This window comes from Hipposideros armiger, unplaced genomic scaffold (assembly GCF_001890085.2).
Source record: "Hipposideros armiger isolate ML-2016 unplaced genomic scaffold, ASM189008v1 scaffold_59, whole genome shotgun sequence".
NCBI classification, from domain to species: Eukaryota; Metazoa; Chordata; class Mammalia; order Chiroptera; family Hipposideridae; genus Hipposideros; species Hipposideros armiger.
In genome coordinates, this window is record NW_017731409.1 from 3,031,967 (window position 1) to 3,051,504 (window position 19,538).

Genomic DNA, 19,538 nt, shown 5'->3' on the forward strand with positions numbered 1-19,538 from the left:
ATTAGCCAACTAAAATGAACATTACACTCAGATGTTTCACATTTCCCCAATCAAAACAAAAAGATTATACTATCTGATTTTAGCTGAAAATGTTATAGTGCCATCATACGTTGGCGAAACATTTTATAACAGTTTTCCTTCCAACACATTTTAATGCAAGAATAAATTTCATATTTTTTATGCCTCAGGACTCAAACTCTCTGAAGCTCTTTTAGATATAATACCAGTAATTGATGGAAAAAAATCATATATTACATGCCATCCATGAATATATATTTTTTTAAATCTCCTGAGGGATAACCCTTATAACTCTAGAATTTCAAAAAACACAATGAAATCTACTCCTTTTCTTCCTAAAGGAAAGTCATTAATAAAAAGTATCATTTCTGCTAATGAATTAAACTAATAAAATAATATATTAACCCTCTGGTTCTAGGATGGGCCTTCCCCAGGGCAATAGTTTCGGTCCACTGTTATTACCTCATACAGCTTTTTTAGGCTATTCCAGTCACTAGCATGGCCTCAACTAACTTCCACAATGACAAATCCCAGTATCAATCAATAGAATTATCTTTACTGAGTTCTAGGCTGATTTATCCAATCATTTAGTGGATATCTAGTTGTCTGAGAGGAACCTCAAATAAAATCAGTCCAAAATGTACCCTCTTTCCTGTCAAACTTTTTTTTTTAATGTATCTCTTCTTTAAATTAACATTTAGGGGCCAGCTAAGTGGCTCAATTGGTTAAGAGCTTGCTCAAGAGTGCAAGCTCTGAGCAACAGGGTCGCCGGTTTGAGTCCCACATGGGCCAGTGAGCTGCGCCCGAGTTGAGCTGCCAGTGAGCTGCCAACAGGTGGCAGAATAACTGAGCTGGTGAGGGCAGTGCTCCTAACAACAAGGTTGTCTGTTCGAGATGGTGGGCTATGCCTGCCCACAACTAAGACTGAACTCGGCACCTTGAGCTGAGCTGCTGCCTGGGTAGCTCAGGGGATAGAGCACTCGCTCTTAACAATAAGGCTGCCAGTTCGACTCCCGCATGGGATGGTGGCTACACCCACCCACAACTAAGGTTGAACACAGCACCCTGAGCTGAGCAGTGCAACTGGACTTGGAGCTGAGGACTTGTGCTCTCCACAACTAAGACTGAAGAACAACAACTTGGCTGTTCCCCTTCCCCAATTCCCCAACACTCTTCCCCTCCCCCAATTCCCCAATAAAACCTATAAAAAAAATTTAACATTTAACACAATCTATTCAGTTTCCTAAGCCAGAAACCTGAGTCAACCTTTCCAACTTCCCCTAAACTTGAAACAAATAATCAGGGATTTTTTTATTCTATTTTCTTAAATAACACTTCCTGAATCTGGGTCTTTTCATTCTCAATGCCAGCACTTTCATTCACATTTCAATCCTTTTGTGCCTGTATTCCTGCAATCTGGTATCCTTTCTTCGTTATATTACAAATGGAACCTCTTCTTCATTGAAATCATTTTTCTCACTCATCACAGAAAAACCTAAAAAATTTACCAAGCTGATTCTGTTACTTTCTTTCTTTTCTTTTCTTTTTTAATTGGGGAACAGTGTGTTTTTCCAGAACCCATCAGCCCCAAGTAGTTGTTTCAATCTGGCTGTGGAGGGCACATCTCAGTGGCCCATGTGGGGATTGAACCAGCAACCTTGGTGTTAGGAGCACTGCGCTCTAACCAACTGAGTTAACCAGCTGCCCCAATGTTATTTTCTTTCTTAAAAATCACATAATGGTACCCTATAGTTTTCAGTATAAAATCCAAAATTTTTTAAATGGGATGAAGGCCCACTGCCAGCCCTGTATCTCAGCAGTCTTTATTTTATACCCTGTGATCTGGTGTCATATTGTCTCATATTTATGCTTTCACAGGTGACTATGCCTCTGTATAGAACTCCAGTTTGCAGAGCTTACCTCTTGGAAAGGCTTTGCTGATTATTTTTTCCAAACGGCCAAGTGCCCTTCCTATGTATTTATAGAACACTTTATTTACCTTTATCACTTAACATATTACAATTGTAAATAAGATAGAGCACCTTTAAGATGGACGGATTTCAACTCTATATCCTTTATATAAATGCTGCTTAGTTATTTACATATACATTTATTGATTAAAGTGTCTACAGTTTAATTTTTTTCTGACACTCTAATATTTATTTCAAGAAGTAATATACCCATATTATTGTGACCCTTTACCAACACTTGATTATATTGTTGGAAGTAATCACTCCAACAATTAATTTTAACAAGTTCACCTTTACTAATTCCCATTTTCTCTTTTGAAAAGGAGAGATCTGGATTAGACCTAAGGTTCCTTCCACCTAAATTACTTTGTGAATTTATATTAAGTTGGAATAAGTCTCTTGACACTGTTTTTTCTCTAATTGCTAGAATATAATCATGGCATTAATTCCCGATGCTGTCTACACATAACACCTGACATATTGAAACTAATAGTATATTATAAAGATCAATGAGCTTAACTGATTTAAAAATAATGTAAATAAATTAAAGAATTATTTACTAAGATTTCAATTCACCAAACTTGATTTTGAAAAGCTGATCCAATCAAGCTTAATGATTTGTTGAGATCTTTACATGTCATTTTTAACAACTTAACTCAGTATTGTTTATACTTGACTACTGCAATCAGATTGTTAAATATTATTTATGGAATAGGTAGTAAGTTTAGTTCTTGTTAGATTGTAAATTGTTTGTGGACAGGGCTATACGTTATGTTAGAAGACTACTAGCGTACAGGATTTAGTAAAATATTAAGATACAGAAGACTGTAATAATGCTATAATTTTCAGAAAGGTCGATTTTCATTTATTGTACTGTAAATTTTAAATTGAAATTGACGCACTGTTTTCAAAGGAACCAGGAAATATTTACTAGAAGCCTAATATCATTTATAATTGGGAAAGCTTACAGGGAAAAGAAATAAAAACAAGATAATCCAGTATGCACACTAATGCTTATATACAGTCCTTTCTTAAGTAGGTTTTCAATGAATTTCACAGGAAAGGGTTCCTTTTTGGTTCCAATATTTTTCTTAGAAATGCATTAATAATGGTAGATGCAATCTGATGGTAATGGTAGATGAAATCTGATCCTATTTTTAATTCAAATAGGATAACTGGGAATTACATGCTTTCCTAACATACCCAAAGAGTCAATAATATGAAGAAAAAGCAATTCTTTTCTCCGCCTTCCCACCAAGATACTCAGTCTTTGCAGAGTGAAAAACACTATACCTTGATTTCTTCTATTTCATCTGGTACTATCTTGTATGCTGATATAGTTCCACCCAACCTGAAATTAGGAGAAGAAAACAGTCTCAAAACCAGCAATTGTGTATAAAAAAATATAGAATACTTCTGCCATTAGCATTGGAGTGCCACCAATAATTAATTGCCCATTGCCCATCCCAATAACCATGGAGGAAAGACAACCATTTTGTGATTAAGTTTTCCATATGTTTGTTAAAAAGAGGTAGATAATGAATGAGTACTGAATGAGGAAACATGTTAAATTTTTAACCGTAACTAAATTTCTCTTATTGATGGTTTTAATGATACTGAAACTGCAATTTTTACTGAAGGATTCTGTCACAACTAAGGTGTATCAAGAACCAGTAGTAGACATGGTGTTTGCTTTTTATGTTTGTTTTTGTAACAGACTTTATTTTTCAGAGTAGCTTTGGGTTTACAGAAAAATTGAGCAAAGAGTAAAGAAATATATTTCACAGATCCCCAAGACAGTTTTGTCTGTTAACATCTTGCATTAGTATGGTACATTTCACAAATGATGTACCAATACTGATTTTGTGTTTTTTTTTTTAAATAATTTAAACAGGGAGTCAAAGAGAACTATGTGCTCAGCACTATCCAAGGGAAAGAGATGAGTGCTTGAGGGTTACAAATTTAATGCCTGAGATATGATTTTTGCCTTGAGGCAGTGATGTCGTTACATGTCATGTTCATCTGTTTCAAACATTTTTTTAGAAAGCAGCTAGGATTTATGTAACACTTAACCATTTGCAAACCAGTCATATATTATCTAACTTAACTCTTGTAACTGTCTCCATTGTAAAAATGGGAAAATTGAGACACAGAGACATTCAGTAATATTCTTAAGTAAGTGAAGAGCTAGTGAGTAAATGAGCTAATACAGATGTACATAAAGTATAAAATATAGACCAGATTTCAAATACTTCATATAAAAAAATTAAAAACTGATTACATGCTAAAATAACATTGTGGATATACTGGCTTAAATAAGCTATATTATTAAAATTAACTCCATCTGTTTCTTTTTAGTTTTTAAAATGTGCTACTAAAAATTTAAAAATACATATATGGCTTGCATTTGTGTCCACTATCATGTCTCTATCAAACAGGTGCTCTAGGTTCTTAAATTCCAAGATAGCTACCTACCATTGCTCTAATTCAGTGCTTAAGAAAGAACTTTGTGATTACTTATTTGGCTTTATAAGTACTCAATATTAGGAAAGAGACTGTCATAAATAAGGCACTTACATATTCTAAATACTTTAGGATATCTCTTGTCTCAAATGTAAATTAATAAATGACATTCTAGTTTCCATTTAAAAAATGACTTAATCTAACCAATTATTGCTATTGAAAACTCTGCATTTAAACTCTTTACTATTACCATTTATCCTTGCTAATGAAACTAGTGTTCAGATCTTTATTTGAGAATTATTTCCTAGACTTAAAATGTCATGATTGAATGATGAAAACACTAATGAAATTTAAGTTAATTCATATTAGATAAGGTATATAAGTGACATAATAAATAAGATCATAGCAAAATAACTAGTAAAAGAGCAATACTAGATGTTACTAAAATAAAAATTATATAACTCTGTAAGGTGTTTAAAGTAGCCATTTAAAAAATGTTTTCATTGTCAATTATTAAAACTATTCAATTAGGAGTTAAGATTGTTGGGATATCAGTAAAGACATTAGAGGAAAACAACTACAATTTATAGCCTTGCAAATAATGAGGTCATCATTTTATTCATTGAGTTCATATCATGTAATGGATATAATCCAGAGAATGAGGATGCAAAAAAATTCGTCTTTTAGGGAAGCAGATGAGTTAATAAATATGTGTAATATAATGCACTAAAGTGTTACAACAGAGCTAAGTAGAAGTTGTAAGTTTGAAATTATTTCAAAATAAAAAACATTTTAAAAGCACATACCATTGTAAAATAGACTGGTTATATAACAATATAAGCAGTTTATAACACCTATTACATAGATTACAGAAATAGTTTCAATTTGTTAATACAATAATGATTCAAAGATGCCATGGTGATAATGGTTGACTTCTGAAAAAGTAAAAACAAAGTTGCTATGATAAAGTTTAATTCTACTTCAACAAACAACCATTTTTCTTTTGATTAATGTTAATGAAACTAGCTTAAATATTGTCTTTCCTGGAATCCCAACCTAGGGAAGGTAGGCTTCCAGATTAGTATTCCTACATCAACTTCAAACTAATGATAATGGTTTCGACTGTTAAAAAGACAGGTAAAAATATATGATTTAACATATTCTTACATGGATTAAAATGGACATATGACATTCAAACATTACACATATGAATAGTATACTGACAAAATAGTAGGATAATCACATGACCCACTGGCTAAAAATGCAGGATACTTGAAGGGCCTCTGTATTATACTATTAAACATAGAAATGAGAAAGGAGATTAAAGCTGACAGAAACACTAGAATTAAATCCAATAAAAAGAAACAATCTAGAAGTAATTAAAGAAAACTGAGTCATAAGCAAGTAAGTTTTTAAAAAAAGTTCAAGAATAAACTTACTTCACCCATCTTTTTTTCCTATTCCCTGACTACAACCAAAGTAATAGTAACTTTACTAACCCCTAATTTTGACCTTTGAACTGATTTCTGAAAATGACATTTCTATTTTCATGGCATTATGAAACAAAGCTATACTTAAAATACCTATAAATTTAACATACTATCAGTATTCCATAGTGACTGCTCAGGTAGACTCAACTCCAAATTTCTTGGTCTTTCCATTACGACACAGTGTCCTCATTGTAGAAGAAAGAATACACTTGAGGCAGAGTTCTATTTTACCCTACACAATATATAAAAATGGTAATACATTGGCAGTGACAGTGGTGGTAACAGTAGCAATATTGCTAGTAGAAGTATATTGAGCATTTACTATATGCCAAGCATTATGTCAGACTTTTCATGTATTTCCTCCTTTAACTCTTATAACCTATAATAATGATTATGAAAAAAATGAGACAAGCAATTTTTCAAAGGTCCCACAACTATGAATAGCAGAGCTGGGCTTAGAAACTCAGTTCCAAAAATTGATAAGCAGATTCTAAAATTCATATGAAAATTCAAGGGACACAGAATAGTCAATCTTGAAACAAAAAGAAAGTTACAGGATTCCCACTTACTGATTTCAAGTAACTACAAAGCTACAGTAAACAAGACAATATGGTACTGGTATAAGGATAGACACAAAGCAACTGAAAGCCCAGGAATAAATGTCACATGATTTTTGTTTTCCTTATTTTATTGTGGTTAAGTATATTTAACACATTTGCATTTTAACCATTTTAAGTATACAATTTATTACATGATGACATTAATTATAGTCACAATGATGTGACACCACCATTACTATTTCCAAAACTTATCCATCTTATAATTCCAAGAGACATAGTTTTAATTTCGGAATCAGAACAGACTACTGTTTCTTTAACTGAGCTAAGGATAAAGTAGCTATAATAGTTTAAGTTTAGAGACTGTGTTGTACCAACAACATGTGTTTTTAAAAAACAGAATCTTAGTTTGGCCAGATGCTCACATTATAGGAAGAACTTAGTGACCCAGGACCAACTAAGGGAACTACAGATCCAAGTCTCTTGTCTCATACTCACTCCAGAGGATGAACACATTGAGTAGAATGCCCATTGAACATCCCAAAACATTTTAAATAGTTTACTTTTCTTGTGAACATATGGATTGATGTACATAAAACCTGTGAAAATCTTAGGTTACACGATGGAGTGGAATTAAAATTTCAGAGGGAATTAAGGTTGCTAATCAGCTGACTTTATAATAGGGAGTCTATTATCTTGGTGTTCCCAATGTAATTATAAGGGCCCTTAAAAGTGAGAGAATCAGAGAGGTGGCAGTGTGAAGACTAGGCCTACCTGACGCGGCTTGCTTTGAAGATGAAGGAAAGGGGCCATATGCCTGGAAAAGAAAGTGGCTACTAGAAGCTGGAAAAAGCAAGGAAACAGATTCTCTACCTAAGTCCTCCAGAAAGGAATGTAGCCCCGCCCACATCTTGATCTTAGTCTAAGACAGCGGTTCTCAACCTTCCTAATGCCACGACCCCTTAATACAGTTCCTCATGTTGTGGTGACCCCCAACCATAAAATTATTTTCGTTGCTACTCTATAACTGTAATTTTGCTACTGTTATGAATCGTAATGTAAGTATCTTTTTGTTTTCCGATGGTCTTAGGCGACCCCTGTGAAAGGGTCGTTCGACCCCCAAAGGGGTCGCGACCCACAAGTTGAGAACCGCTGGTCTAAGATCTTGTATGGGATTTCTGAACTATAGAATTATAAGATAAATTTTGTTTAAGCCATTCAGTTTTTATGGTAGCTGAAGAAAACAAATATAAAAGTAACAACAACATGTCTAAAATTGATACAGCAAAGAATACAATATGAAATAAGTATGTAAATATCAGAAGAAGCAACTAAAAGAAAGTGGTTCCTTCTGGAAGTAGCAGGGGAAAAAAAGATAGCTGGCTTTTAATGTTATGAGCTTTTTTTTTTTTAGTATCATTTGACTTTTTAGAACATGTGAATGCGTTCAATAAAAATTAAAAATTAAGTTAAAAAAGAAAAACAACATAAACTAAAGAGGTTGTTTATATAGTAGAAAAATCTGCCCTTCTAATGTTTGTCAGAAGTGAGAGTGGAGAATTCAGCTAAGCTGAGCTATAGCTGATGTTTTCACTATTTTTATTTTTCTCATTAACTACCAATTATCTTTCCAACTTGTCTGTTCTCCTCACCTCAAACATATCTATTCTTCCTTCTCAAACTCTATAACTATCAAATAAACAATAGGACTAACAGGAAGAAAAGGTTTGCTAATCATGACTTTCAGCAGTAAAATAGTTTATTTTTACTTCCAAGTTAATTGCAGACAGGTTAGTGGAACTCATAGTATTACATTACTCAGTATTATTGATTCCAAACTTGCAGGTAGAGGAATGTGTGGCTGGAGAATATCTCTACTCAGGTCCATGAAATGAGCTCTAAACTCTGCTAAAAATTTGAATGAGTATAACGATACAAAGATCATCTAAATTTTTAGAGAAAGAACAGAGTAAACGCAAGATGCTTCTAGTAAAAACTGCTTGGAAAATGATCATTCCAAAACAAAATGATCTCTTTATTTTTTTACAGACTTTTAACATGCGTTGCTTATCCCAATTCATTTGTTATGTAATTACATATATTGTCTTGTTTTTGTTATTGTTTCTGGTGTGTGTGTGTGTGCTATTTTCACAATGCATTATAAATTACTTAGAAAGCAGAAACAGTTCTTACTTTAAAAAAAAGAGATTCCACTCAGTGTTTAGTATTCTTGTATGCATTTTTGTAAGGTACTTTATATATAACTGTTCAATAAATACTATGGAGATCTTTTACATTGAGAAAGATGAACAATTAAGGATGTACCTTGTTCATTCTCTTCTTTTGATTTCCCTCTATTCCTACGTTTTCCGTTTCCCACTAAATGATTCATCCAGGCCTCCTGCCAAAGCTAATTGAACATTCTGACAATTTACCTTAGATATCAGAAGCTACTAAAGTTATAAATTTGAATAGCATTGAAGGAGCATATCCCTATAACATTCTTTACAGTTCAGCAACATGCATACGTAATACCATGGAAATTCAATAAAACACTTAAGAAAGAACCAAAGTCACTTTCGATAAGATTTTAATTTTAATTGCCTTATCTACATACTTATGCTCTGTTGAAAAAAGAAATCTGCTAAAACCACCAGAGTGACTTCAAACTGGCAGTGATTTTGCTCCCAGGGGACATTTGGAAATGTCTGCACACATTTTTATTAGTTACAGCTTGGCTGGTGCTGTTGGCATTTAGTGGGTAGAGGCCAGAGATGCGGTTTAACATCCTACAGTGAACAGGAGAGCTTCCCATAACAATAATCTGGCCCAAAATGTCAATAATGCTGAGACCGAGAAACCGTGCATTAGAGGAATGTAGAAGCCAAATAAAAAACGAGAAAGCATTTTTTTTTCTTTTATCTTTTTAGGGTTAGGGTTAGGGATAGGGTTAGGGTTAGCGAAAGCATTTTTTTTTTTTAGAAGTACACACAATATATTTATCATGGATTCTAATACAGATTAAGGTCTATTCTGCCCCAACCTATCTTTCCAACATACTAATTATGCAGTTTTATTTCATTCAAATAAATGTAATGAGCACCTATAATATGCAAAGTGCTGTGTTTTGTACTGAAGAGAGTACAAAGAAAAAAGTTCATAATACAAAAAAGTTAAGTCATCATCCTCGTTTATAAAAAACTAAGAATATAGTTAGAAAAACGTGATATAATTAAGTATAGGAACATATAATTAAACTTACAATAAATGATACACACAATGAGATCTATCAAATAGTATAGTACAGATATAGAAATCAGAGTGGACTAGAATGGCTACTCAAGACCTGACAGAAAATAAAATGTATTTAGGGCCTAAAATGGACTGAATTTAGATAGAGATGAAGAGGAAATGTACTTTATGTGAGAAGCACAGTATGAGTTAAGGTAGTAAGGAGCCACATGGATTACTTAGAACAAAAGCTGGATGTTCAAATGATGTAGCCTATAGGATTTGGAAAATGGCGGGAAGGGGAGGGGGGTGAAGCACCAAGGGGGTCTTAAAAGTTAGGCTGAGAAACAGTTGTTATTATAAAGTCAATGAGGAGCAATTGACATTAGTTTGATGAGGAAAACAACATATGAAAGCAGATTTAGGAAGTGTATTAGGGTTCTCCAGAGAAACAGAACAAATAGGATATGGATCTGAATATAAATATACATGTAGATATACGTATATATGAGATTTATTATAAGAATTGGCTCACAGGTTATGGAGGTCAAGAAGCCCAATAATCAGCCATCTACAAGCTGGAAAACCAGGAAAGCAGATGGTATAATTCAGTCCGAGGCTGAAGCCTTGAGAACCAGGGAGCCGCGGGTGTTAAATCCTGAGTCCCAAGACCCAAAAACCAGGAGTTCCAATGTCCAAGGGCAGGAAGAGATGGACATCTCAGCTCAAGAAGAGACAGAAAGTTCACCCTTCCTTAATCTTTTTGTTCCATTTAAGCAGCCAGTAGATTAGATGATGCCTTCCCACATTGGTGAAGGGGTATTCTTCACTCAGTCTACAGAATCAAATGCTATTATTGTCTCCAGAAACACCCTCCCAGAAACACCCAAAAATAATGTTTCACCAGCTATCTTTACTACCAGGCTAGTAAAGTTGACACATAAAATTAGCCATCACAAGAAGATTAGTTTGGAAGCAGTATTGGAGCATGAGGAAGACAGTGCTGACAGAAACATCAGAAAAGGGATAACTGTAATAAGTCATGTACATGATAATGAGGGTCTGATTTAGAAGAATAGACTAGAGAGAAGCAGAAAACACTAAATTAAGAAATAATAGGGGGCCGGCCGAGTGGCGCATTGGTTAAGAGCTGGCTTGGGACGCCAGCTCTTGAGCAGCAGGACCCCGGTTCAGATCCCACATGGGGGCCAATAACACTGCCCTCTACAGCTAAGATGGTGAACAACAGCTTGACCTGGAGCTGGGCTGCCATGAGTCGCCCGTGACAGCGTAGGCTGCAGCCACTGTTGCAGTGGGCTGCCATAAGCTACCGTGTGTGGCTGGCAGCCAGCGTGAGCAGCTGGCAGCTGGCTTGAGCTGCCAAGAGCTGCAGTGAGCACCCGCCCAGAGGCTGGCGACTGATCTGCATCATCTGGGAAGAGCGCAATGATAATACCAACATGGGCCAGTGAAACAACGTCCTCCACAACTATACTGAAGAGCAAAATGACAGCAACTTGTCTGTTACCCTTCCCCCGATTCCCAGTGCTGTTCCCCTCCCCCAATTCCCCAATAAAATCTTAAAAAAAAAAAAAAGAAATAATAGGGCCAGTTGAGTGGCTCAGTTGGATAAGAATCGGCTTAAGAGCGCAAGCTCTGAGCAACAGGGCCACTGATTTGATTCCGACATGGGCCAGTGATGCTGTGCCTGAGCTGAGCTGTGGCTGAGCTGCCAACAGGTGGCAGGATGGCTCAGCTGGCATAACAACAAGATTGCCTGTTTGATGGTGGGCTATGCCCACCTGCAACTAAGATTGAACTTGGCACCTTGAGCTGAGCTGCTGCCTGGATGGCTCAGTGGATAGAGAGTGCCCTCTTAACAACAAGGCTGCCGGTTCGACTCCCACATGGGATGGTGGCTATGTCCACCCGCAAATAAGATTGAACACAGCACCTTGAGCTTAGAGGCCACGAGCTGCCACTAGGAAGCCAGATGGCGACTGGCGCCCTCCACAACGAAGACTGAAGAACAACAACTTGGCTCATCCCCTCCCCCAATTCCCCAATAAAATCTTTAAAAAAGAAAAAAATTATAGGACTTGGTTTTTTAAAAAATGAGAGTAAACATTCTGCATTTAATAGTTGAGAAAGTTTGAATGCATATTTCAAATATGTCTACAGAACACCTGGCAGAGAATCAAAAAAACCCTAAGTTGATAACAGCTCTATTACTGAGTTACAAGACTTTAGAAAATTGCTTAATCTCCCTGAAAGCCAGATTTTATTATCAATAAAGTAAGCAAAATCATGACCAACCTGCCGGCCTCATAACTTTGTTGCCAAAAGCAAATTAAATAATATATAGGAATATATTTTAAGTGGATGAAAAAGGCGTGCTGTAATAAGTCATAAATCTCTAACTAGGCAAGTCATAGTGGGTAGTCACACACAGGCATATAACTTCTTTAGTAAAAGGTTTATCTTTGCTTTAAGTAAGCTCTGTCCATTGTTTCTGTGCATTTAGGTTAACACACCTTTGAAATGCCTCTTTTCAGACCCCTCTTTCTAAAGCAGACCACCTCAAGAGATCATATACCGGTAATTTTGACTGTTTTGTTATCCAATCTCTGCCTTGCTTTCTCCCACCTTCATGTAATCTTCCTTATATTCCCTCATTAATCTCAAAAGCATAAAAGAAACTATTATTCTCAGAAGTATTTGAGACCTTGCTCCCCAGCATGTGTCATCAGTTTGGCTCAAATAAACTCATAAAAATTCTCTACAGGTTTGTAAGTTTCTTATGTTGACGCTTATAAAATCTAAATGCAAAATACCATTATTGTTATTTAAAGTAAGACAAAGGTAGAACAATAGCTGATCATTTTATAATTACAATAAATATGGGCTTATTAAGATATGATCTTAAATGAGAACAAATTATCTAATTTTTAATTTAAAGTGATTAGTAGATATAAAAATTCTAACTCCAGGTTTTTGTATAAAATTTTATTTTGCTTAGCTATAGTTCATTTTTTCTATTTTGATAGTCCACTATATGAATTTCTGAATACAAACATGACCTTCAATTATATACATTTTCTTATAGATTTATACAAAACAGATGACGTGGTAATACTGTAGTACAGTGGGAAGAGCACTCACTTAGAAGTCATCTCTGGGTTTTATTTCTAACTATTATATGAATTTGGATTATTTTCTAATCAGTATGAAAAAACTAAATGTCTAAAAAATATATGATTAGTTATATCAATTATGGTATTTCTGGTAATACATTCAAAAATCAAAAAAAATTAAAGGTCATTTAAGAACGAGATAATATTAAAAGAAAAAAGACAAATGAAGTTAGTCAATAATTCTATATGCAATATTATACTCACAAATTTGAGAAAGCTAAAGGAAATGAAAGGTTTCTTATGAAAATATAATTATAAAAGTTGATACAGGATGAGTTTTAAAAGTTTTTTTAAAGGCTGGAAAGAAAGAAGAGATTTAGAAAGCAGACGATATACACTTCTAAAAAGGCATCATGAGCAGAAGCAAGATGATTTTTACAGATCTTATAAAACGATGAATCAATAAATAATGTCTATGTTATATAAATAATTCAGCAGCACAGAAAAAGAAAGCTTCCAACATATTCTATAAAGCTGGCATCAACTCAGTATTAAAACCAGGTTAAAGTCTTTTAAAAATGTATTATAGATGCAAAAATCCTAAATAGACTCTAGCAGTGTATTAAATAAATATCATGTCCAGTAAGATTTATATCTAGAGTAGGTAGTGTTCAATGTAAATGAAAAAACATAAGGCCATCTCAACAGATATAAAAGTACTTGATAATACTGTATCTACTCCTGATTTAAATAAGCAAAAACTAAAGCTTTAGATAAGCTAGAACTAGAAGAAAATGTCCTCAACTTGATTAAGAAGATATACAAGAAATCGAAAGTAACATTGTACTAAATGGTGAATAATTAGAAGCATTCTCACTAAAATAGGTACAAGTTAGGAAAGCACAGTATCTTCCATTTTAATTAAATTTGTATTAAAGGGCTTAGTAGAACAAATAAGAAAGAGTTCAATATGTTGGACATGAGATTAACAAGCAAAAATCAAACTACCAATCACCAATTATAAAATGTAAGGGAGAATAAAAGGACTGTGTTCACCATAGGAAATACATGTGCACATATACACACATACACATACACTCACACACACTACCTAGAAATACACCTAATGAGAAATTTGAAAAACCTGCTTTTTCACCAAAGAAAGTTATGTGTGCACTAGCACACATCTATTTGTGAAGGCACTTCTTTCAAGTTCAGAGTCCTTTCAGACACAAAGATTGATCCCTGATGTCAGAGTCTGGGTTGTAAATTTATGGCCCATGCAGAATTCAATTTTTTAAGGTGATTTCTTTGGATTTCTGTCTGTATATATGTTTGTTTATGTGAATGCCTTTAATCAGGGAATTAACTCTAGGTTAACACTGGTCCTAACTCTCCCTATGGTTTTATACCAAGATATCTGGCATGTTTATAATACCTCTCTGGCAACTGAAGACATTTGAGTTTGTAGCTCTAGATTTTACTATATATCAACTCGAGTGTATAATTTCTGAGGATATAAAACCGTACATTATCTTTTTATAGCTTCCACAGAACCTACTGTAATACAATTCCTAGAAAATCAGTGCTTAATAAATATTTGTTGGTTTGTTGATTTTTTGAATGATCTTGTGGAGATTTTAAAGCAAATTTGTGTCAGAATAATTGTGAACATAATGTCCAAAATAACCATATACTTTATACATTTAAAGCATTAAAACATTTGCTTCTAAATTCTACTTTGATTGGGCTTATTCCCATGGTTGCTAGAAGATAAACTCTAGTCATTTCGTTATAGGATTATACTCTTAATCTAATGATGTGAGAAAGGCATAGTGTAGTTAGAATTCACTGTGGTAAGCATTAGTAAACAAATATGCTGTTGATTAAAATTAGGCAATTTTCAAAGAATGTCAACACATTATAGCAAATGAACTTGCTACGCAATGGGAATGATAAAGCCTTATAGGGAGTCCCATAGTGAGAACGTAGAAGTTAAAAAATATCTTTTCCTTCGCTTATTTCCTGCAGGCAGCCTACAAAATTCCCTTTTTACTTTACCACAAATGGTGTTAGAACAGTGGACATCCATATGCAAACAAATGAACTTTGATCTTAACCTCACACCTTACATAAAATTAACTTATTGACCTTAGAACCTAAATATAAAATTAGAAAATTTTGTAAAAAATTTCACGGAAAAAATCTCTGTGACCTGGAGTTAGGCAAAGAGTTCAACAAAACTGAGAATTTTTGCTCTGTGAGAGACACTGTTAAGAAAATGAAAAGACAAACTACAAACTGGGAAAAAATATTGGCAAACCACATATGCAACAAAGGACTTGTATACATCTTTACAAAGAGTATATAAAACTCTCTAAACGTAACACTAATAAGGCAAAGAATGCAATTACAAATGGACAAAAAATTTGATATACAGATGGAAAATAAGAACATGAAAAAAATGTTCACCATCATTAGCCAATAAGGAAGTGAAATTAAAACCATTATGAGACACTAGTACATGCCGATCAGAATTGTCAAAATAAAAAATACTGACCATATCAAGTGTCGGATGCAGAGCTACTGGAACTCCCATATATTGGTGGTAAAAATGTAAGATGGTAAAGCACTTTAGAAAAAACAATTTGGCACTTTCTTATAAGTAAAACATTAACGCTTGTTCACAGAAAAACTTGTACATGAATGTTTGTAGCTGTTTTATTCATAATCTTTTAAAGCTGGAAATATATAAAAACACAGATTTTCATTAAAAAAACCCAAACTCCAAAACCCTTAAACTAAAAGATCTGGCAACCTTATTCCCACTCTAAAACAGGACAACACAAGCTGATAATGAATAGTAACTTCTCTATGTTTAGGGCATGCAATAGCTCTGCCCCACTCCTATAGTGAAGGCATATGCATTGATATCGGGTCCATTTCTCTTCTGTATATTACTTGCCTGGTCTTTTGAGGCAGAACTATAAAAAATGTGTTCCTCCTACCATAGCATTGAATTCATTGCTGGATAGTGGCTGCTTAGACAGGGACCACATTTTCCAGGTCCTTGGATCTAGATGTGGCCACAGGACTAGTTCTCACTAATTGAATGTCAGCAAAGTGATCTTTTTGAATTTCTGGCTGGGGTTTTTATGTGGACCTTTTTCTCCTTCTGCCATTCGGAAGCAAAAGTCTCCAAACTCTTAAGGGATGATAAAACCACAGGTGAAGAAGCAAGACTTGCCCCAGACACACAGAAATACTCACATTGGACTATTATATGAAAAACAAATAAAACTTGTGTTAAATTATTGAAATTTGGGTTTTATATGTATAGGATTTAGTATTATTCTAAATTTGTGCTGCCCAAGTAGGGTAGCCGTAAGTTCCACGAGGTTATTAAATTTTATTAAAATAAAATATTTTGGTTCCTCAGTTATACTAGTTCATTTCAAGTGCTCAGTAGCTACATTTAATTAGTGGCTACAGTATTGGACAATTCAAAGGGAATATTCCCATCTTCACAGACAGTTTTATTGCACAGAGCCACTCTAATACACTCCTATAGGCACCTGAGTTTGTCACTCCTGATTGTCGACCTGAAGCAAATAGAAACATAATATACTTGTCAATTTTAAATAAAATTATTCAAGAGGGGTTACTAAAAATACTACTAACATTAGTATGGCAGTTGTAGGTTAAGAGATACTTTCAAATACATGTAATTTGGATCTCTCCTAAACCAACGTTTTGAGGTTGGCAAGCACAAATTTCGTCACTTTCATCCATAGCAGTGAGACAGGAGGGCAATTTCCTACTGTTGAGTTAGTCAGAGAAGTCAGCTGCTAGAGCCAGATAAGTTTCACAAGAATATACAGCCTCGGGTACCATCGATGGGCATCAAGGAGCCTTGGAAGGCAAACCACAAAGATCTGCATACCAGCAACAAGGGACTTTTCTTATCACCGCACATGCGCAGTAAGGCCCAAGAGGAGCACCCCTAATTAATTTAAACACAAAATCACACCCAGGGGTGGAAATTTACCATGCTATTGAGACATGCAACTAATGAAGAAGCATGTAGTCACATTGCTCAGGCGCCAAGAAACCTCTGCCTTTACATGACTAGACACAGCTTTTATTCCGTCTAGCTTCCTTTAAATTCCTGCCCCAACTTCTCTTAAGCAGCCACCCAAAATTTCCTTTCTTGGTGTTCATTCCCTTGTGCACAAGCTTAATAAGCTTTTGCCTCCTGCCTGAACTTTCTTGTGGTGATCTCTTGATTTCCATCCTGTGAGATGCCGAGAACCCAAGGCACTGGTAACAACAGCATTTTTCATCAAAAGATCTTTTTTATAGTGGAAGTAAAATTTAGTATAACAAATAGATACCTGACATAAAAATATCAAAAAATTAATTAATTAATTAATTAATTAATAAGACTTTTGTGGGCAATTGGGGGAGGGGAACAGCATTGGGGAATCGGGGAAAGGGAACAGACAAGTTGTGTCCTTTTGTTCTTAAGTACAGTTGTGTAGGACGTCGCTTCACTGGCCCATGTTGGTATTATCACTGCACTCTTCCCGGGTGAGGCAGTCGCTTGCCAGTCACTGGGGGGCTGCTCACGGCAGCTCACCACAGCTCACGAAAGAGCACGCCAGCTGCTGGCCATCCCCACTGCAGCCTACACCGTTGGGGGCGACTCACAGCAGCCCATCTCCAGGTCGAGCTGTTGTTCACCATCTTAGCTATAGAGGGCGCAGCGTCACTGGCCCTCATGTGTGATCTGAACCCGGGACATGCTGCTCTGAGCTGGCATCCCAAGCCAACGCGCCACTCAGCCGGCCCAAGAAAAACATTATTGAGGCTAACTTACAATATTCAAAACAAATAGGTATGGGTAGGAAAGATAACGTCTTTGTTACTATTCTTATTTGCTCCCATTTCAACAAGTATTAATGATTTTCATAATTTCTTGTTATTAAAAAAAATATGTCAGAGTGGAAATAAAAATTTGAAACTCCTTTTAAATCAATTTTGGCGTCTTTAGAGTGAAGATGTATTTGTGGTTTTGAAACTTAGCTGAGATTTTTTTCCATGGGTAAATGAATGGGTGTTGATGTCCCAGAAAAAGACCAAACTACTTGATCCCTAGATAATTAAAACCAAAAATTTATTAGGTTTTAAAATTCTCAAATAACCCCATTCTCTTGCCTTTCGCGAACAAATTCACCTTGGAGTTTTAATGATTTTTCTGAATGTTTGCTTATATTCACAATCCCACTCAGAGAAATTGCAGCCTATTTCTTCTTATTCTCTCTTCACTCATTATCATGATTAATTAAACTGCTGGTCACTATTGATGCACATAAACATTGTTCAGGCATTTATCATTATAGTGAATATAATACTTGAATACTTAGAGAATTATCAGGGATGCAACAATGGAGTGAGAAAAATATTTTATCCTACAGAGACTCTTACCTAAGGTCAAATGACAAAGGCAGTAAATACCTAAAGAAGGGGAGTTCTAGGATTTATATGAACAGGTTTACGTGCCTTCCAAATTAGTGATTTTTTGAAATTATGAGTACTTGTACTTTTCTAAACTGTCTATGAAATGATCTCTCTTTTTCTTTCCATAGTCCAATGGGAAACTTAATGCTGACCAAAAGGATGAATATTTTAAATATATATAGTATAAGAATCTGATGATATTCTCCTTTACTTTTACTGATACTTCAATATGTTACCTGGGAAAAAAAGTGTTCCTTTTCATGTACATGCAATAATTTCATTCTTCTAAATATGGCATATTTGGTTTATCTTCAGTATACCATGCTTAAAAGAAAATTATACCATAAGGTTCAGTGACATGAGACAGCAAGAAGTTGGTGACTTTCAAAAGTCAGTACTTATGGGCTCAGTAAGAAAATGGTGAGAAGTAGCCACACAGAACATGATGTATTAAAAATAATGCTATCCTGATTTCCGGGCAAGATGGCAGAGTAGGTAAAGGCTGTGCTTACCTTCAGTCTCACGACCACATCAAACTTACAACTAAATCACAAAACAACCATCACTGAGAATCGCCTGATCTTGTTGAACCAAAGCCCAACAATTAAGGACATATAGAAGAAGCCACCTAGAGACTGGTAGGAGGGGCAGAGATGCAGAACAGGCTGATCCCACACCCGTGTGTGAGCATTAAATATCAGGAGGGATATCTTGGCTGCAGAAGTACCCCTCAGAGGAGCAAGGGGTCCCAGTGGCACACCAGGCTCCCCAGCCCAGGGTTTCAGTGCTAGGGAGAGATGAACCTATAATTTCTGGTTGTGAAAACCAGTGTTAATTGTGGCTGAGTGGGATGGAGATTGGCTGCCGTCCCAGGAACTCCTCTTAAAGGGCCCACACATAGACTTACTCATGGACGAAGTCAACTCTGAGTTACTGAGCTGGGTCAGCACTTCAAAAGGTGAAAGGCATATATATGGGGAGGAACTGAGTTGTCTGGCTACAAGGTGAAGGCTGGAGGAGAAACTTTCTTCTGGATGGAGAAGCTGGTGGAAGCCACTATTTCTTTGTTAAGCCCTCCTCCTCCCTGCGTGCAGATGCAGGTAGACGCCATAGCTGAGTCTCCATTAAACTGGCTAATGCCCTTTATTTGCCCTG

General features: G+C 35.4%; 1 protein-coding gene across 1 annotated transcript in view; it reads right to left on the reverse strand.

Moving 5' to 3' along the window:
* Positions 1-19,538, reverse strand: part of GPHN (gephyrin) — a 435,631-nt gene that overhangs the window by 295,214 nt on the left and 120,879 nt on the right. Inside the window, exon 3 of the mRNA XM_019641276.1 lies at positions 3,282-3,339. Within this exon, the coding sequence (XP_019496821.1) occupies positions 3,282-3,339 (58 nt within the window). The remainder of the gene's footprint in view (positions 1-3,281; positions 3,340-19,538) is intronic.